The 21752-nt window shown below is 34.5% G+C and overlaps 1 protein-coding gene across 1 annotated transcript; it reads left to right on the forward strand.

Moving 5' to 3' along the window:
- Positions 1 to 12239: 12239 nt before the first annotated feature.
- Positions 12240 to 21017, forward strand: LOC132308097 (polyadenylate-binding protein-interacting protein 7). The gene is made up of 6 exons (XM_059806079.1): positions 12240 to 12530; positions 13503 to 14393; positions 15667 to 16117; positions 16221 to 16291; positions 19981 to 20105; positions 20402 to 21017. The coding sequence occupies exons 2-6, from the start codon at positions 13602 to 13604 to the stop codon at positions 20700 to 20702; spliced, it is 1740 nt and encodes a 579-aa protein (XP_059662062.1). The 5' UTR covers positions 12240 to 12530; positions 13503 to 13601; the 3' UTR covers positions 20703 to 21017.
- The last annotated feature ends 735 nt before the right edge of the window (positions 21018 to 21752 follow it).

Consider the following 21752-nt stretch of genomic DNA (forward strand, 5'->3'; position numbering starts at 1 on the left):
GCAAGCGCCATACCTTTGAATTCAGCTTCTGCACTCGAGCGAGCAATAACATTTTGTTTCTTGCTTCTCTATGTAACAAGATTATTTCCTACAAAAGGAAAGTAACCAGAAGTAGATCGCCTATCATCTATAGCTCCAGCCCAGTCAGCATCAGTATATGCAGCTATGTTTTGAGAACCAGCATTTTTAGTGAACAAAATTCCTTTTCCAGGAGCAGATTTCAAATACCTCAAGATGAGCATAACTACATTCATATGTTACTCTCCAAGATCATGCATAAACTGGTTAACAATGCTCAATGCATAAGCCATATCCGGTCTCGTGTGTGCTAAGTACATCAATCTCCCTACAAGTTTTTGGTATCTTCCTTTATTAGTAGGTACTTGGTTGGACTCAACATATAACTTCAGTCTTTCTTCCATTGGTGTCTCAGCTAGTTGACATGCTGTCATGCCAGTCTCTTGTAATAGATCTAAGGCATATTTTTTTTGAGATAGAAAGATTCCTTTATTAGATCGAGATACTTCGATCCCAAGAAAATATCTCAAAAGACCTAGATCTTTCATTTCAAATTCTCGGGACAAGTACTCCTTAAGAGCCTTCATTTCTTTAAGATCATTCCCTGTAACCATTATGTCATCTACATATACAATGAGTGCAGTGATCTTACCCTGTTGTTTATTCAGAAATAACGTGTGGTCTGAATTGCTCTGACAGTAACCAAAGGCTATCATAAACTTTGTGAATATTCCAAACCATGCTCTTGGAGATTGTTTCAACCCATATAATGATTTATTTAACCTGCAGACCTTCCGACTATACTTTTCGGGTATCATGCATCTTGGTGGGAGATCCATGTAAACTTCTTCAGATAATTCACCATGCAAAAAGACATTTTTCACATCGAATTGTTGCAATGGCTAATCCAAGTTCACAGCTAAAGATAACAAGACACGAACTGTGTTTATTTTGGCTACAGGTGCAAACGTCTCTGTGTAATCAATTCCATAGGTTTGGGTGTAACCTTTTGCCACTAATCTTGCTTTAAAGCGTTCAACTGTGCCATCTGCTTTATACTTCACAGTGTAAATCCATCGACATCCAACTGATTTCTTTCCTGGTGGAGGATCAATGAGTTCCCAAGTTTCATTTTTCTGTAAGGATTTCATTTCCTCGTTCATATCTGTTTTCCACCTAGGGTCAGCTAAGACTTCCCGCACACTGTTAGGAATAGATACAATAGATAATTGATTTACAAATGACAAATTTGATTATGACAAACGATGGTTCGACAGATTATTGCTCATTGGATATTTAACATTACTAGAAAGTTCGGGTTCATATGTGGGTTTAGGAATACCTTTAGTGTGACGCGGTGGTAATTGTTTTATGAGTGGCTCAGGCCCTAAATCAGGAACATCCTCAGCAGACGATGGGTTTAATATATCAGTTACGAGGGACTCGAACACGGACGACGATAGGGTTAGCGCCATACTTTCCATTTTTGGGCGTTCATCACCACTTTGATCCAAACTTATACCACTCGAATCCAATTCGCCCGATTCCTGATTGATTGGTCCCATTTGTGAGTTATTAACACTAGAATCGCTGCCCTCAAAAGTGTGATAATCATAATCTAGCGTCAAAATTTCGTTCTGGTACTCCCCCTGAAGTTCAGACGTAGAGGAAAAATGCATCGAGTCTTCATGGAAAATGACATCCATTGTGATAAACATTCGTCGAATGGGAGGATGATAACAGCGATACCCCTTTTGATGAGTAGCATATCCGAGAAAAACACATCGCAATGCTCGAGGAGTTAGCTTGTTGCGTTGATACTTATGGAGGTGTACAAATGCTACACAACCAAAGATGTGAGGAGGTAGATTTGGGACGGTTGGGGCAACAACTGCATCAATGAGAGCCTGCAATGGTGTCGGAAAGCAATAAAGCCGGAAGGTACTCGATTAATTAGATATGCTGCAGAGGTAAGTGTTTTTCCTCAATACGATAATGGCATATGCGATTCTATTAATGAAGCACGAACAACCTCTAATAAGTGTCGATTTTTTCGCTCTGCAACCCCGTTCTGCTGGGGTGTATTAGAATAAGTGGTTTGATGAATAGTTCCATGTGCTTCCAAATACTGTTGAAGGTCAAATTTCTGATATTTTCCACCATTGTCACTACGGAGAACCTGAACATGTGCATTGTATTGAGTTTCAACCATTTTATGAAAGTTCTGAAACAATAAGTTCACTTTACCTTTAGACTTCATCAAGCACGACCAAGTCATCTTGGTACAGTCATCAATGAAAGTAACAAACCAACGAGATCCACCTAAAGTAGTGACTTTGGGCGGACTCCAAACATCAAAATGTATAATTATAAAATGAAATGGACTTTTTTGCAAACATAATAGATACGAAAACACGGTGGCTCTTTGCTAGTTCACAAATATCACAGCGGAAACTAGAAACATCAAATTTTGCAAACAAACTATGAAATAATTTTTTCAGATAACCAAAGGAAGCATGCCTTAGACGTCGATGCCACAGCCAAATTTCAGATTTTTTTTTTCCTCCCCCTCAGAACCATCCACTGTCAATGCTTGTCGTAACTTGTCAGAACTTTTGGACATCAAGTCCAAGTAATACAGTTTCCCTCCCCTAATACCACAACCAATCGTCTGCTTTGTTTGGATGTCCTTAAACACACAAAAATTGGGCCAAAAAATGACAACACAAGATAAAACTATGGTTATTTGGGAAACTGACAAAAGATTAGAATTTAAAGATGTAACAACTAAAACAGAATCTAAATGCAGATTATCAGTGAGTGTCAAAGATCATTCCCTAATAACTGGGGTCAAAGTCCTATTGGCAATAGAAACAAATTTGTGTGAGGATTAATTAAGAGGTGAGACCTATCTAGAATCAAATGTCATATGATCTGTGGCACCAGAATCAATTATCCATGCACTATTAGCAACGTGTGTAGAAATATTAAAATTCTTACCACCAGTATCTGTTGTCTTAACAACTGCTGCAGTGAAGGTCTTTGTTGAATTCTTCTTCCAACAGCGATGATCCCACCATTCCTGATATCCCACAAGTTTGAAACAACGACTTTCGGTATGACCAGTCTGGTTGCAATGAGTGCATTTGTAGGTAGACTTGTCTGCTCTAGATGATTCAATATTTTTTTCACAACCCTTTTTTTTTTGGGGGGGGTACTGGTTTATCACAGAACCAGTTTTTAAATGAGGTTACAAAACTGGTTTAGTTTTAAACTAATCCAGAACTGGAATAGTATAACACTTGTGACCAAACAGAGGGTTTTTTTAGCCTTTGAAATATAATGTGTATATATATTATATATACATATATAGAACGTCGGTGATCTCGAGGACGGGACTAGTGGTTAGGATGGAGTAGCGGCAGCGGCGAGCTTGAGGATGGGAGCTCGCGGCGTCGGATGGCAGAGATCGGCTTTGCGGCAAAGGAGATGGCTAGCTTGGACTTTCGGCGCTGGAAGGAAATTCGGCGATGCGACGTGATGCTGCGGTTCGGCAGTGAAGGTGCAGCGGTTCGTCGCTGGCAGGCAGCGGTTTGGTTTGGCAGCATCATCATCATTTGGAGAGTAGCCGGCAGGCAGCGGTGCAGTGGTTCATGGCAGATCCAGATCCGGCGATGATAGATCGCCGGCAGCAGTGCAGTGGTTCGGCTGCGGCTTGTGATAGGTCTATTGTATGTGTATGTGTATGTGTATGTGTATGGGTCAGTGGTATGAATGTATGGGTCTGTGTATAGGTCAATGAATTTCAAAAAAAATAAATTAAAAAAGATTCAAAGGTACGGTTCAAGGATGGCTCTGATACTAACTTGAAATTCAGAGAAAAAATATGAGAATTAAAAACTCTATTCGATAATTTATTGATGGTGTTATATCCAATTTATAGAATAGGATTTAGCTAAAATAGGTAACTAATTACCTACCAATTAGTCCTAAATCAAGGAGTAAATAATTCAATTCTACAGCTCTACAATAAGAGATAAAATCTTAACATCTAGTAGATAAGAATCACACCAAAATAATGACAGTAATTTTGATAGTGTGATCTTATGATGATTCAGTTCAGTGTACTCCAAACACATTGACACACTAATTTAGAGTTAATTACCCCAATGGTTGAGACAAATCATCATGTTTTATATAGGTCAAGTGTATTACAATCTTACAGAAAAAAGTGTCCAACTTTTACCACCGACTGCAAACAATGTTAAGGTGCAAAAAATCGGTAAGCTCAAATCTCCTATGTGTAAATTTCATTCACACACTTAAGTCACCCTTAATGCAAATCTCATACAAATATACAAAAAGTCCAATGCATGAATATCTAAATGTAAAATATAAAAGCAAATAATTAGCTTTGTTCTATTTGTCCGATTTAGGAGAAATTAGGATCCAATCAAGTATTGGTACCAAATCGAATTATTTGAACTAGTAGTAGTAATAGATAATTGGTTCGCTTCACCTCTAAAGCTTTGAGGTTTTGACATATATACACACATCAATTGGTTAACATATCAATCGACCAAAAAATTTAAAATCTGAAATATATATATATACCCACACAATAATTTTGTATGTTGTGGTGTAACTAAAGTTACTTATTTTCTATAGATCAAAATTGAATAAAGTTGTGTTCGGAAATTGGAATCTTGAAATTTAAAATAGTAAAATTGAAGAAAATTTTAATTTAATTTTTATAAATTGTTTTTTTTTAATTTCACAAATTTTAATTCAAAGACTCTAATTTTATCGACCGAACATGGTCTTTTGAAACTGCTCCATCACATAACTGGATCTAGAGTAGCTAATTCGAAAATTCAATGAAATCAATTTGTCATTGTGAAATTGTGAATCCATCCATTCACGAAGACACTGCCAGAAATGGTTGATGGGTTATGGTCCCTGTGGAGGTTAGATGGGCTGCAGTTATGTTCGGACAATAGTTCAGTCGGATGCGGGTGACAATGCCCCAAAACTGAGAATGAGAAAGGATTGGACCCAAAAATTAAAAAAAATAAAATAAAAGAGAGAAAGGGTTAGTAGACGTAGGGGTTTGAAAATAAAAATTTACCCGGGGGGTCTGGTCCTATCATGACCCTGATAGGTCCGAGCATGGGCTTGCGCCATATCCTACGCGGTCATTAATCGGAACTCTCCTATTAGAAATGTAAATACGAATATGATACGATATAGATTTGAGGCTATGACAAATTGTTTAAAAATTAGATATTGGTCCGTAAGAATACGATAATATTTATGATACGATTAATTGTTTATGTTATTATGTGTTTTGTTATTAACAATTCTTTGTTAAATATTACGATTAACAAAAAAAAAAAAAAAAAATTAAGAGTTGAGATTTATATTGTATGGATAATTTTTTGGACTAAATCATGATATCTCCATATTTTTTTTTAGTAAAATTTGAACTTTTTTGACCAGTTATATGATGATATTATTATTTTAAAAGTTACATTTTAATGTTCAAAATTTGTTAAATTTGTACTTTGAAGTATCTAGAAGTATTAGAATAAAAATATATTATAAAATTATGAATACTTTTAGTACGTTGAAGATATGTCACTCTTGTAAAAGTGTTTGTAATTCCTAACTCTATGTTATATTTAAATAAAAAGAAAATGTGTTATTTATAAAGTTCATCTTTTTTCTTCACAAAAAAAACTCTCACAATCCTCTTGAACAAATTTGAACTCTCTTCTTTTAATTTTGTAATGAGATAAGATACCATTAGGTCAAAGACCTTAGTTATATATAATACTTTATATGGTATTCATAACTCTGTAATATATAGGGTATGATTTTATTATAAATTTTGAGTATTCCGTAATAATCTGACATGTAATAAACATATCAATTTTATTGTAAATTTTGAAATGTAATACTCCTATTCCAAATATATATATATATTAGCACTCCGCTTGTTTTTAAAAGGAAGAAAATTACTCGATTATCCATCACAGGTAGTGCGTAATAGTACTTTTCAAGTTTTCATGCAGTTTTGGAGTGTATTTGAGGGACAATTGTGTCATTTTAACATATATTGTAAACAGATAAAATGTAAGTGCAAATAATCTCTAAAACTTTTATGTTTCAAATTTAAAGAGCCAGTTCTACTGGCCATAAACAGAAATACATTAGACAATTAATTTCAGTAAAATTTAAGTCAAATTTGGTGCGGTGTTGAATTTATAGGGGACCGCACTAGAATGGGAATAATCTTGACTTCTTCAATTACACAAATATTAATGGTAATAAATAAATTAAATTAAGACCTTAAGAGTAAATAACTCATTAATGCTCCAAGCCGGCAATCTAGGTAGCGGATCCCTCCTATCCCGTGACTCATTAATCTCTCGATTTAAAATTATTTTATGATTATGTCATAATTATTAATATTGTTGCAAAGTTAAGCTCAATCAATTGCTTAAGGACCTGTTTGGTAAGGTGATTTTCATTTTTCGTTGTGCCTTTTTTTTTTTTGTGAAAATGACAAATTTTTAAAAGTTGTAAGTTATTTCTACCAAAACTTAAATACGTTTTGGTAATGTACATCTGCACTGTTGAATTTTTTAAAATAGAAAAGAGAAATTTTTTTTGGTAAATTTTTTTTATTTTATTTTTAAATTAACTCTTTTATTTACTAATAGAGTATAATTGAAAATTAATCAAATAACACTTTTAATTTTACTATTTGATTATAATAAAAAAAATTATTTTATTTACTATTTAAGTATAATAGAAAAATAATATTTTATTTACTATTTTAGTATAATTGAAAATTAATAAAACAATAAAGTAACATTTTTAATTTTACTATTTGAGTATGATAAGACATTTTTAAAATTTTATTGACTGTTTAAGTATTATTGAAAAATAATATTTTATTTACCATTTGAGTATAATTGAAAATTAATAAAATAATATTTTTTATTTTACTATTGGAGTATAATAAAATATATATTTTTAATTTTATATACTGTTTGATTAAAAATGAAAATTAATCAAATAATAAATAGTATGTTATTTACTATTTGAAGATAATTGAAAATTAATAAAATATATTTTATTTACTATTTGAGTATAATTAAAAAATAATAAAATAACATTTCTCTAATTGTAAAAAATAATAAAATAACATCTCTCTAATTGTGAAAAATAATAAAATATCATTTCTCTAATTCTCATTTTGAAAAATAATAAAATAATATTATTTCAAAATCAAAATTGAAAACCAAAGCTCACATTTGTAAAATTGAGAATTGTGAAGTAAATATGAAAAGAGTTTTAAAAAATTTCCGAAGTGTTGAAATATGAAAAGTCAAAATAGAGTTATCAAATGCATTTTGTTGTCGTTTTTAAAAAAAAATAATAAAAAAAAAAAACGAAAACAAAAGCGAAAATTGAAAATGTTACCAAACAATGCCTCTCAATACCTCTTTTTCTTTCCCCTTCCTTTTTAGGCCTATATTTCACGGAGAGATAAGCCGAAACGAGAAAGAACAGTATGGGATGATGAATAAGGCTTGAAAATAGAGGAAATTTATAAGAGAATTATGTAACCTAACACCGAATTCATATATACCGATTTATTTCTCTATTCGAATTCGATGTGAGACAAGTTCTTCTTCTAAATTCTTTTCACCCGAACTTGTAACACCTTCGTTGCGGTTAAGCCATCATACTCGGGTTAGTCACTCAAACTTACCAAGCGCTTAGCGTGACACTGGATCAAATAATGGGTCTGGTTCTGATACCAACAGTAACGGGTCAGGTGTTTCGTAATTTTACTCAAAAACTTAAGTTATTAGGTGAGACTAACACCGAATCCATATATACCCATTTAGTATCCGATGTGGGATAAGTTTCTCTTGTAACATAAATTCATGTCCATGCCATATCTAATGTCAAAATCCACACCAAAATTGAATCTAGTCGTATAGACGTGATCTTTATCCGGTTTCGCTTGGTAGGCCGGAAATGCCCGACCTAAGGAAATTATAAACACGAACCAGTTAAGGTATGTACTTGATTTAAGTTGGATATTGGGTAAAAACCCAATCCTTTTAAGAATTATTTAGATGAGTAGTGATTTAGGGACCGAATTTGATATTTACCGAATTCGCTTTATGTGAGAGAAGTGGTGAATCCCATCACATGATGTCATGGTGATATCATTTGGTGAGACTTACCACCACACTTATATGAATCAAATTCGGTAATTACCTTCAGTCCATAAATCATTATTTTATTTAGATATACATTCAATCTAACATTCATTAGGGATGTTTCAATGAAGATACATAATATATCTTATTTCAAATTCAAATCTAAAATTAAAATCGAATCCCTTAAATCAATTTTTGAAAAATTTCAAAGCTAAATAATGCATCTTTTTAGGCTACCACTTTCTTCCATTAAAAAATTGGAAGGAGATTGAGAAAAAAAGAAAAAAAAACTCCATTATCCCATTTTTTTTTTTTGATGTCTCATATAGTTGTCTCATTTGACAAGTAATATATATATACATATATATATATATACATACATATATATATATATATTTGTATTTATATTTTCGTAATTATCCATTAAGTTTTCAAAAATCTCCTAACTTGGTCATATACATATTTAAATAAAAAATATAACTTGGTAATTTTAAAGGAAGAATGCATTAATTGAATATCCACGTACAAGATTAAAATATAAAAAGGCAACAACTAATATGGGACTAGGGACTGATTTTTAATTATTTTTTTTCCTTAGAGCACGTGTATCGGCCCCATAATACACTCACCATTCAAGTCAGGAGTGCGGTTCGAAAGTCAGATTTTAATAACTTACCTCCCGTATTCTTACCAACGCCGCGATGCCCTAGGGATTGAGACCAAGGACTATGCTTACATAATAAAGTTGAAAATGCATTATTATTCTCACTAAGTGTATCGATTTGCATACGAGGATAGAGTGATGAAATAATTATATCATCCATCATTTTTTCCCTTTTACTTAATGAAGGATGGATGGTTTTCCGCTATAAGAATGTCTCATTGGAGGAGGGAAGGCCTTCCTCTAATAACCTCATAGCATATTATTTTGGTCGTCTTTACAATCTCTTATTACTACTAATCTTCCTTGTTAGGTCTTTGATATAATTATATATATATTTTTTATGAAAGTATTAAATAAAATGTAAATGTCTCACATGTAACACGTACTTTAAGATAATTATTAGTATTGTAATTAATAGTTGTTGGATTTAAATTCAAACTAAAATTTTACAAATCAAATATGGTGTAATAAATATATAGTAAATTTAGTAATAGTCCATTCTTCCTGATTGACAATTAAACCTTAGAATATTGTTGATGGAAGTTATTTGTGCGATTATGAGATTATTCCACGTAGGTCGAGAATGATGAGATCAGCATCAAAGTGGGAATCCAAGCAATACAAGGATTCTTTTAAGTCAGAGATTAAGAGAGGGAATACGGTAATTAATACCCAAATAACTTGAGCTTGGTGATGATGGTTGGTTGTTGTGTTTTTATGGTCTTGCCTTAATGGTTGAATAATGCTTCTATTTATAATACCCGTTCCTCTAGTCAATGCCCACTAGTCACAAGGGCGAGCCCTCTCTTGCCCATGGGTTCGAAGACCTCTCCCCTTGACAAATAGGACATTGAAAGGTGGCTCGAGGCCTTTTGCCCCCTGTTCCAAAGAGGTGATGGTGCCCCCTCTTTAATGCGGATCATATCAACTGCTCTTTTTTGCATTTAATGCATTGTCTACTTTTACCCAGAGCTCGGCTTTGGGTATCAAACATCCTCTCATTTTGTATTGTCCCCGAATTGAGGCGACTCATTGGATCCCAGCCACTTGTCTACATGTCCTCAGATTCCTGAGTCCGGAGATGGGGAGGAGAGCCCTCCTTGGGGTTTCGCCTTCTTGGTCCCACGAGGTTCTGTCCCGACCCCACACCTCAAAGCCTTTTCAATTTAGGGGGCTCGGGGTGAGGGCCTAAAATGTTCGAGGTTCCATATGCAGGAGGGAACCTTGAAAGAGGTAAAAGAGGAGGGACCCATCCAACTGGAGTGGGGTACTTCCACAAGAGAGTGAAGGGTGGCGACCCCCTCCTTGTTCAATAAATTCAGTCATAGGTTAAGTAACTCGAGATCACTTGATCCTTTTAGAGGAACACCAGACAGGTACTGGCCAGGTGTGTCATTTTTCTAGAAATGGTGCCACGCGGGCAGATGTTGTGGCACCTTTATCAACATGGTGCCATGCGGGCAAATGTCGTGGCACCTTTATCAATAAATACCTTTGAAAATTTGGAGAGGATCTTTATGTTGATCTTATGCTTTATTGTATGTCGAGCAAACGAAGGAACTCCACGGAGTCGCGCCAAAGGAATGACAAGAGTTTACTTGACCTTATTATGCTAGACAATAATTAAAAAAGATATAAAACCTTGGAAAGAATGGCGCTTAGCTTGCCAAAAACTTAAAAAATGAGATATCACACGATATTAAGGCAAGAATGATGATATTGTCAACTCTAAATCCAAGGTTAGGAAGGAAAACTAAAGCAAGTCCTCACCCAACAACAAAGCCTGCCCTACTTTATAGTCAAAAAGAAAAGAAAAGTACAAGTAAAAAAGGACCAACTTAAAAATGGAATCAAGTCAGTCTAGAAAATAAAATAAGCAAGGACACTACCGACAGGTGTAAAGAAAGTTGAATCTATCTGACTGACGGATAATCTTGTAACTCCCAAATATGCAAGAAGAAAACAAGAAAACCATCCCTTCTTATAGTTGTTCTTACTATAGAATTGATTAGTGTTATAAAATATATATTAAGAAAAATAGGAGCAACTTTTCTGCAAACAAATATACTTCTTTTATCATTGTTTCACTTCTCATCATGAAACTTTAATACAAAATAATAAAAGATTAAATTCCATCCAATAAAGTTAGAAAACCACAATTCAACTATATAAACTCCTAATTAAACCACAAAATTGACAAATATAATATGAATCGAAAAATATTTGGAATTGAATTTTAGAAAACATAGTCCACATGACTACAAATTAATTTTTTTATTTAATTTTTTTCCTACAACAGTTCCCCAAGTTTAAATGAAACGATAATAGCTAAGAAGAATCCACACCCCAATTCAAATGAAGTAATTTTAAGCAAGAAGAATGGTATAAATCTTGCAGCTGAGATAGGCCAAGCACCAAGTTCCCAAATAAATTGTTTGGAGTTAAAATCACAAAGATGTGAGAAAAAGAGATTTTACAGAATATTCGATTTGTATTTGAACAACATTTTTTTTATTCCGAAGTTGAAATAATGTTACATGTCATAAATTGCCTTGTAAAAAATAGTACAATAACATAGAGCTATCTAAAAAGTGTTTCACCATTTTATAATCACCTTTCAAAATAAATATTGCCATACATTAAAAGGACACATTTATCCTTTTCCCTCTTTCACAACAACAAAGAAATTGTTCTCAAACCAATGAGAACCCTTGAGATAACTGTACAGAAGCTTTAAAATTGTAGTAAAAACCTTTCAGAAATGCTTGGAAAATATATATAAAATATTAGGATTCGTTTTTAAATATTTTTCATCTTTAAGTAACTCTGAAATGATTTATGGCGATAACATTCACAGGCTTCTTTAATTCTCTTTCTAAGTTTATAATTTGGCAAGATTGTTCAAATTTTCGTCATGTCTCATCTATTTTTACCAAAAATTTCAACTCCATCTCCATGCAAGTAATTTTTATTTAATTTCATCTCATATATATACACAAATATATTTTTGTAGGATGTTGTTTCCAAGTTCCATGCTTGCTGTACATTATAGTCGGACTGCTTTAATATCAAGTTTTTATTTATTTATCTTTTTCTAAATAAGACTGACGAAATTAAATGGCTTTTTCAGTCTTTGTAAAAGGTGGTGGCTGGAATTTATAATATAATAATTCGGAAAAATGGTTGTTCTTATCATTTTTACTCATTATTTTATCGTATTACTTAATTACTATATATTATAAATAAATAAATAATAATTAGAAAGTCAAGAGAGAGAAGTGAGAACAAGTAGATATAGATATAGAGAGAGAGTCTGTCAAATCGAGTGGCGAAGGGTTGGGTTTCTTCTTTTTATTTTGTGGTCGCGAAGAGGGTTTCAAAGAAAAGAGAAACAACAAAAACAAAACCAGAGAGAGAGAACCAAAAACCTAAGTTGAGATACATACAGATACAGCAGGCCAAAGCCCAGACTTGGAAGAAAAATTCTCTCTTTCTCTGTCTACTTCTCTCTCTGTATCTGTTATATATATCTGTATATATCTCATCCTTATCTTGACCGATGGATCCGTTCGATTTGGTTTTTTCAATCATAGAGCTTCGCGAAGGTATAGTACATCATCATCTGTTACCGTCAGATCTTTTAATTCTTGCTAGTTTCTTTTAAAATCATTGTTTTTTCTGTTAATTTCGTGACACGCTAGATTTCTCGAGATCTAAATTGATTGTTTTGAGGACATGCAAGGTTGTGGCTTTGATTCGTACTAATTTTGCTTCTTGATGTTTCTATTGTATATGTATGTTTTATTTTATAGTTAATTTTGTTACTTTTTGCGCTTAATTTCGGTTTTGGATTTTCTGGTTCGAGTTTAATTTAACGAGTTTGATTATATTTGATATGGATTCTGTTCGGTTTCGTTGGTTTAATGGCTGAAATTTTAAGATGTTAATTGTGTGAGTATTTAATTTCTTAGGTGTAATTTTGAGTTTAATGTGGTAGCTTTGAATTTAATTAGTTTGATTTCACTTGATTCAGCATATTTTTTTTTGCCTCCTTTTGTCAATGTTTGTTGCAAGGTACTTACCAAAAAGATGCTTATTGCAAGATACGATATTTAGGATAGGGTTTTTGATTATGTAACTTATTGTATTGACTTAAGCTTATGGCCTCATGTTCAATTGTGATAGATCATGATTTCATTGAAGTGATTTGTAAATTCTGTAGTTACTGACTTGTTAGTTAAATGTGATGTTCAGAATCATTTGTGTTTTCAGTTAATTATTATTATTAAATTTAATTTCTAACTTGAGCTGCCTTTACTCGATATCTTAATATACTTGTAGTATTTAATGTCCATAATTTCTGTCATAGAGGAGTTATTAAATTTGCAAATTGGTATCGACTGAAGCATTTTTGTTAAGTTCTGATAAAATTGGTCGGTTTCGTGTTTTTGTCGTATCCGAGATATAGGTTGTCGAGTTGATTTCTGGCAAGGAATGAACTATGTGCACGTGGTGCATTGTGAACGGGAAGTTTTTTCGGGATCACTAATCTCTACAGAAATGAATTTGTTTTGCAGGATTTGGTTAATGCCCGGTGCAACTTCACATTTTTGTCTCCGCCAAAAGTCTCTTTATTCATGTAGTGTCATTTTTTACTTTACCTACTTAAGAAAAGAATGAGCTTGTCCAACAAAGGGGCCCCGATTAACGACAAAAAGCTAAGTGCCACAGGCAAGGCAACCAATTTGAATCCAAATGCTGCAGAGTTCGTTCCCTTTGCTCTTAGGTCACCTTCTGGAAGCAGTAGCACTGTGGATGGAGCGTCAAGGTTTGCTACCTCTGGGACTGGAACATTAGGAAAATCAGTACTAGATCGATCAGAGTCATCAGTTTCAAATAATTCTGATGAAGAGGCTCACCAATACTGGCGTCGCCAGCTACCTGATGATATCACTCCTGACTTCAAGGTCATGGGGGAGGACGAGTCTCAGGGAACTAACAGTCTCCCTTTTTCAAGCTTGTCTTTGCATGATGGAAGTGAATCCTTGAGATTCTCTGCTTCTACAGGCAGTGGCTTTATGTTGAACGAGCAGCAGGAGTTATATACTCACCGAATCAATGGTAACAGTTATGCTGAGAAAACGAGATTTCCTGTTTCATCTTATGTTGAAGATTCATCTTCAGCCAGCTTTCTTGATTTGCCAACTAAACCTTGGGACAAGCAAATTGTAAACAACGATCAGCTGCTTACCGGTGTTAGAGAAGGGCATCCTTATAATGGGAAGTCTAGAAATAGTTTCATAAATGACATGCTAAATGAGAAATCATTGGTAGAAAGTATGGACGTGAACCCTCTTGAATTTTTGGCTTCACAATTCCCTGGTTTTGCCGCTGAAAGCCTCACAGAGGTGTACTTTGCCAATGGAGGTGACTTGAACCTGACAATTGAGATGCTTACGCAACTTGAGGTATGATCAACGCTCCGAATTTGGTCAAGTTGAGTGGGCTTGTAATATTTTTTTTAAGATGCCATAATTTGTCAAGTACCATTTGTAAATTTATAACCTTTTAACATACTTCCATTTTTCAAGTATCCTTTTTAAATACTTTAATATAGTTGCAGGAGTAATGCTGTTCATAAAACAGCCACTTTCAGCTACATATTCTGTATAAAATTGTAAAAAATAAAAAATTTGATCCCCTTATAATCATTAGAGAAAGAATTGTGATCTGTTATAAGCTATAATCCAACATTGCGACTTTCAAGGAAATGAGTCAGAACGAAAAATCATTCTTGACGAATAATGCTGAGACTCTATAGGACGAAATATTTACTATAAAGGAAAAATTGGATAAAAATTCTCGTAGAAACTAAGGATGCTTGGGATAAGCTATTTGGTATTATCATTTTGACAATAAAAAATTGTAATTTCTATTTATTGTGACATGCTGTCAATCTTTTTGACTTTATTTTTCTAGTACATGCATATACTGCAATTGATATAGTGGATGCAACGTATTGTTTCACATCCTAGAATTTGCAATAAATACACTGAATAATTCTAATAGGATGGATGCTCGGCTTGATGTTATTTCTAACTTCGGAGAGCAATCCCTCTGATGCCTTCTGTTGGCAGGGAACAGTTGGCTTCCCATAGAGGATTGAGGTGGCTCACCGCAACTGTAGTTCTCATGTTAGCTTTCAATTTCTTAGACAGGTGACCCAGATCGGGATTATGAGAACATGCAGAATGGAATCTGTTTCTAAAATGTGAGATAACTGCATTGTTGTGGTCTCTGGCACAAGGGGGTGTAGTGATTCTATAGTTGGACATTTTCTCCTTCTGCTATATCGCGCTAATTGTTATTATTACCTTTTGTTGGTTTGCGATTTATGCGATATTAGTCTTACGTTTTAATATATTTGGCAGTGTTAATGGCTCTTAGATTTGATTTGTAAGGCTGATTATTTTGTGATAGGCACCGTTGTAGGAGGTGATTGTGTGTTTTTGCAGGAAATAGTCTCAACTCAAAATTGGAGAGACACGTTGGTGTACGCTCCTACCCCCACCCCCTCCTCCCACACCCACACCCACACCCACACACACACAAGAAGAGAATGCAGCTTCATTCAGTTCATGATTTGTGGATCTTATTAGCTAGAAGCCTATAATATTGCGATACTTCTGGATCTTCTTCCTAAGCAGGGGCTTTCTCAATATGTTTTATTTGTTATTGTAGCTTCAGGTTGATGGTGGTTTGAATCAGAATCTAAACTCAAAGACCTTGTCAGCTCCAAATCTTAGTGCACTAGATTTCCCAGCACTTTCCTCACCCGATGGTCAAAATGGTCTGCAAAAGTTTACTGGAGAAGAGCTGCAGCAAAGTTTTAGTCCTTATCGGTCTTCCGATAAGGATAATATGCTTTTGTTTAAATCCGGCTCTTCTTTGCCATCGAGAGGTGCTGTAGATTTTGCTTCAGCTGTCAGGAAAATGGCATCTCAGGATTCTGGCATATGGAAGTATGACAGAAATGGTTCTGCAGATGCCAATGTTGGCTCAAGTAGAACTTCACATATTTTAGATAGTCCTTACAGTGGTGGACAGGGGAGGGGCATTTATTCTGACAGATTACAAAATCGGGGATCAGCTCGGGCAGCTCCTGTCTGGCTTGAAACTGGAGAGACAGTTGGTAATATTCCTATGTCAACAAATTTAATTGCTATGTGAAACTTGAATTGTGGAAAAATTCCTTCTGCGCACATATATATGATTTAACATTGTTGAGATGACAGCAAATATGTATTCTGAAATGCGGGAGGAAGCTCGTGACCATGCACGCCTGCGTAATGCATACTTTGAGCAGGTATGTTCTGTAATTTGAGCAAATATATAGTTTTTGCTGTTCGGATCCTCCTCAAAAAATACACACGGACAAAAGCATCACATGCACTCTTCTCTCACTTCCGTTTGTTGATATTGAGGACATGAATTAGCTTAAAGTGACTTTGTTGCACTGGACGGGTATGTGTTTTGTAGGATATTGTTTGTGGTGACTGAGGTACAGACCTCTCTAATTAGTCCACTGTGTTCTTCCAGATTAGTTGTGCTTCACAAAATATTACAATAATGAGTTGTTATATGTATTGTTATATTTATTTGGTATGAGCCATGATGCACAGACACGATTACAACATGACACAAACACAATGATATGACAAATCTCAAAAGATAGGATATAGACACTGCAAGGATACGGCAATGAGATACTAATATAATTTATTGTTATATAAATTAATTAATTTTTGTTCAATTTCTAGTCAATATTCGTAAACATAGCAAATTTAAATTAGGCCCACCCAGATAGCCCATATTTCTTATAAAAAATATAAAGGTCCACAAGCCCAAATCCAATTAAAATGAAACAAAGATATACTTATCAAAAAAAAAAAAAAAAGAAAAAAAGAAAAAGAAAAAAGAAACAAAGATATATCCTAATATCCAGAAGGCACAAGTCTTATCCATGTGACCAAACTAGTTGTATAAGAAGATCAAATTGTTATCTTATCTCCTCACTCTCCTTCATTTGCGTCTCTCTCTCTCTTCCCGCCATTCATCACTCCATCCCCTCCATCTCTTCACATTGTCCCATTTCTTTCCCGATGGTCTCCCACTTTGTTGTAACCTTTTACATCTCCCCGCTTTCTTATACATCTCTCATTCAACCAAATTGGAAGACAATCACTCTCTCTCAAGAGTCTTATCTACCGGAAATTCCAAATTGAATATCAGAGGTGGCAAAGGAGAACACAATCTTGGCAAAGGAGAGCATGATCTGTAAATATTCTTATGTATATATAGATATATTGCATCATTTTATACTGTGATCTTTATTTTAAATTTTCTTCATGGACTCTTTTTTTGTTTATGATATATAGAGGATGGATATATACACAAATAAATCATCTTCATTGGCTCTCTCTCTCTCTCTCTCTCTCTCTCTTTTTAATGGTCTAAACTAGTTGAGCCGTGTCCCCATGTCCGATGCTTATATAAATAAATAAAATAGAACTTCTACTAGGTGTCAGACGTGTTCGACACATATATGGGACCCCCAAAGGCATGTCCATGCTTTAAAGGGTATGGGCATGTTTGATTTTCACATTAAATGTCATAATTGCGTGCATTTGTGATGTATCACAGAGAATGTGTTGTAAGCTTAATTCTTTGTGTCATCACAAGGAATGAGCTTTTCTTTGATTGTAGTTGCTCCACTATTTTGCTATTATGTTTGAGAAGGAAAAATCTTAATACTTTTATGGTAAGGCATCTGTGGCTTGTTAACTAGCATAAACGTTAGAATGATCATTTCCCAAACAAATGGTATTGTCTGAATTTATGTAATGGATGGCGGGTTGGATTTAGGTTATTCTAGAATTGTTTTGTGAAATCCAATTAAACCCATTTTTTGATAGTGCTAAGAGGGTATGTGAGCTGCATTATGGTTTGTTTAGGGCAATGACTGGCTCGGGAAATTTTCATGTAGTATTTTGAGTCAAAACATTTGAGGACTTCCCACTCTGTTTGTTTTAATTGAAAGTTTTTGTGGAGAACATTTTTTATTTTCCAGGGTTAGGTTGCATATAAACCAAGGTAAAACATTTTACCTGTAAAATATTTTACACCTTTTATGACAAATAATTTATGGATGTAAATTCCATAAATAATTTTACTGGCTCTAGCTGGCTGTTTAAATTGTGAACAGGGTCCTATTATATGCATGATGAACCTTGACAGATATATATCTATGTGGGATATATATATATAAATCTGAACTACATATAAACACACACATGGATATACGTATATGCACACATGAAGTATGTTTTTATTCGCAAACAAGGATGATACCCGAAATTTAGAGTGTTTGTGCGTGTATGTATATATATTTATATAGAGAATTAGGATGGATTAAGGAAGTTAAAATATAGAGATTAACTTCTTCTCGAAAGGGTTGTGATCATAACCATTGGACATGAGTAAGGTTCAATCTAGACACCAATTTCAGAGAGAACAGAAATCTGAGAACTGTCCATTTAAAAGAATAAGTGAAAGCTTGAAAGAGGAGAAATTAAAAAATAATAATAAAAAAATCAGAATATCAGAGGGTTGTCATTGGTCAGCTAATGAGCTTTGAAATGGATGACTTTGGATATGTTTGATTAGGCGCTTATCCGTTTCATTTCCCTTTTTTTTAGAATTTAAACCAAGGGTCAGAAAATAAGGGATTTTTTTTTTGTTTTTGTTTTACATGATTTTACAACAAAAATATATTACGTAGAAACAAATGGAGCTTCTGTTTGCTTGGGTTTCCTGAATCTGTTTGGTTTTTCGAAGATGTAGGCTTAACTGCGACGAAAGAGATTACGTAGTCAGTTCTAGACTGTGGCTGAACTTTTTAGAAACAGTTGGTGCTTTGAGTATGATTTGGGTTGTTTTGGTGCTTCATGTCTTGGAAGAATGGAAATCTCTGAGCATCTACTTCTGAATCATTGAAGAAGACAGCATATTCTGAAGTACACCACAAAGGCATATCCGCACTGCAAATATTACAATTCCTAGGCAGGTGCTGTAGCACTTCTGTTGCAGGGCAGTAATCTCTCAGTAGTGTGATGATATATGAAAAAAAGTTCGGGTGTGACAAGATCCTTATTATAGAGCATTAGTATATGAATAACCTATTTAAAGTAATATATGAATAATCTATTTTTATAAGTAATATATGAATAATCCATTTAAAGTAAACATATAACGTATATTTGTCTTTTCATACATTGTGAGAAACTATTCAAGGGTGTCTACACTTTAAAGAATGATCATATTTTTTAAGCTATCTCTGCAGTTAAATCTGCTTGACCGCATCTTGTTCTTGTTTAATTGTTGATGGGGACCCAACTGGATAAAAAAGAAAAAGAAGCGAGAAAAAGAAACAAGATAGAATATAAATCCATGGAAATGTGAAAAATTAAAAGTTGCCTAAATTTTTGAGTTGTTTGTTGAGCCTTTGGTCTGTTTACAAGATGAATGGCTTTATACATGCTACTGGAATGTCTACCTCACCAGTAGGTGAAAAGCTATATCGAATATAAGATATGATACCAATGAGCCATGTCGTGAACGTTACCCATTGCCAGTCCCTATGCAGTGAATATGTTTGCTGACTGCAGACCTAAATTACTTGTATGAGTTCACTCCAAATATCATCATCATCATCATCATACTTGCTTTAATTCCATATGAATGGGGTCGGCCACATGAATTCTCTCTCTCCCCAATCTTTTCTATTACATGCCATTTACCCTGCTATATTTAACTTTTTAAGGTCATTTTTAAAAACCTCATCCTACGTTATTTTTGGCCATCCTCTCCATTTCTTATCTTCTATTACAAGTTCCCTCCAAATATATTTTACGTAAATTTTGTTCTTTTTATGGCAGTAAAATTGCATTTTCCTAGCACCCTTTTATGTTTAACTCCTTTTGTATGTAAAAACAGGCACGGCAGGCATACCTCATAGGTAACAAGGCTTTAGCAAAGGAACTCAGCGTAAAGGGGCAGCTGCACAACATGCACATGAAGGCAGCTCATGGAAAAGCCCAAGAATCAATTTATCGTCAGAGGTTTGTTGTCTTATGCTTCCTCTCAGAACATTCGTGGATCTTCCAATGGTATCAGAAGTGAGCTTGGTCAGCATCTCACCTCTTTTAACCAACAAAAAAAAAACAGTAGTACCGAGGCATCCTGGTATATGTTGCTGAAATTACGATCACACATGCTCTTTGGCCACATGGAGCCAGAGCCAGTGTCTTGAAAAACACTACCAATTACAATGATTTAGTCACCCCCCTTTTTTATTTACTCCAATTACCCAAATTGTTGCGCTCATTTGCTTTGAGTGCGATTAATTATTTTGCAGGAACCCAGCTGGTCCAGAAATGCAGGCTAATGCAAGAGGACAGGAGAGGATAATAGACCTGCATGGGCTGCACGTGAGTGAAGCCATTCAGGTGCTGAAGCGTGAGCTGATTATGTTGAGGAGTGCAGCTAGATCAGCAGATCAGTGCCTGCCGGTTTATATATGTGTTGGAACGGGTCATCACACGAGGGGTTCCCGCACTCCTGCAAGACTTCCAGTTGCTGTCCAGCGCTACCTGCTTGAAGAGGGCCTTGAATATTCTGAGCCACAGCCAGGGCTGCTCCGAATTGTGATATATTGAACCAGGGAGGTATAGGAGTTTTTTTTGCCATACAGCATAATCTATGAAGTCAGTCATCAAAATCATTCTTGTATCTGTATATGGGATGAAATGGAAGAGTAGCCCAACTCTAAAGTCAAAAAGAAAAAAAAAAAAACCAAAGAAAGGAAAGGAAAACATGTTAAAAGTGAAAAAGAAAGCCCGAAATGTATCATTAAGGTTTAGTCAGTGGTCGTTAGGGACTCACATTTTGGTAGCGATCAGGTACCTACATCAGCTGTCTTTTGCTGCTACATTTTGTAATCTTGTAACTTCCATTTTTATTTCTTTGTTACATTCCCCCCCCCCCCCCCCCCCCCCCCCCTCTTTTTTTTTCCCATTCTCAAATGTAATGGATAGAATTGATTTACATGATAGGTCTCTATTCACCAAAATTTTACTGTTTCGATTCATCGTTGCAGAAGAAATGATTGGCCATAAAAGTGCAGAAGAAATGAAGAAACCTAAATGCGTTTTTTGGGTCATGAGCCTTGAGCTTTTATTTCTATTTTTTAAAAAAGAGAAGAAAATTGGTATAGTTTATCCTTGAATAAGTGCATTTATTTAAACGTTTGTATAATTCTGTTTAGGTTTTATTTCGTGTTTGTAGATAGGAGGTTATTGTGTCCTTATCCTCTCTCCTTGGCTTACAAGTATTTAAGTATGTACTTCCTGTGGAACAACGAGAAGAAAGCAAATGGTTCTTTGCTTTCATGGTTTTCGAAATAGCAAAAAACTTCCAAGAAGTGCAGGGATTCAGAAGACTGGTTTTGACACCGTAATGCTATATGATATGGTAAAAATTCAGGATGCTTGTAGATTTGAACCACAAAAATGCCAAATTTTTAAAGAGAGGTTGATCTCTAGCTAAAGGCCACACAAGTACGAGAAAAAGAGTCCATCCTGCAACTCTCAGGTTTATCTACTAATTAATGAACATTAAAATCTGATTCTGTTTTTGTAGCTACACTTGCACGAGTGATGGAGTAGAAATTTCCGAAGTTTGTAGGGCTGACAAATGCCAGTGGCGAG

The sequence above is a fragment of the Cornus florida genome, unplaced genomic scaffold (assembly GCF_030987335.1).
Source record: "Cornus florida cultivar Cherokee Brave unplaced genomic scaffold, ASM3098733v1 CherokeeBrave_3.0.0_Hap2_Chr05, whole genome shotgun sequence".
Classification (NCBI taxonomy): Eukaryota; Viridiplantae; Streptophyta; class Magnoliopsida; order Cornales; family Cornaceae; genus Cornus; species Cornus florida.

Coding starts and splice junctions, on each gene's coding strand:
- LOC132308097 (XM_059806079.1), top strand. CDS start 13,602: ATGAGCTTGTCCAACAAAGGGGCCCCGATTAACGACAAAAAGCTAAGT. Junction 14,394..15,666: donor AGATGCTTACGCAACTTGAG/GTATGATCAACG, acceptor TTGTTATTGTAG/CTTCAGGTTGATGGTGGTTT. Junction 16,118..16,220: donor TGAAACTGGAGAGACAGTTG/GTAATATTCCTA, acceptor TTGAGATGACAG/CAAATATGTATTCTGAAATG.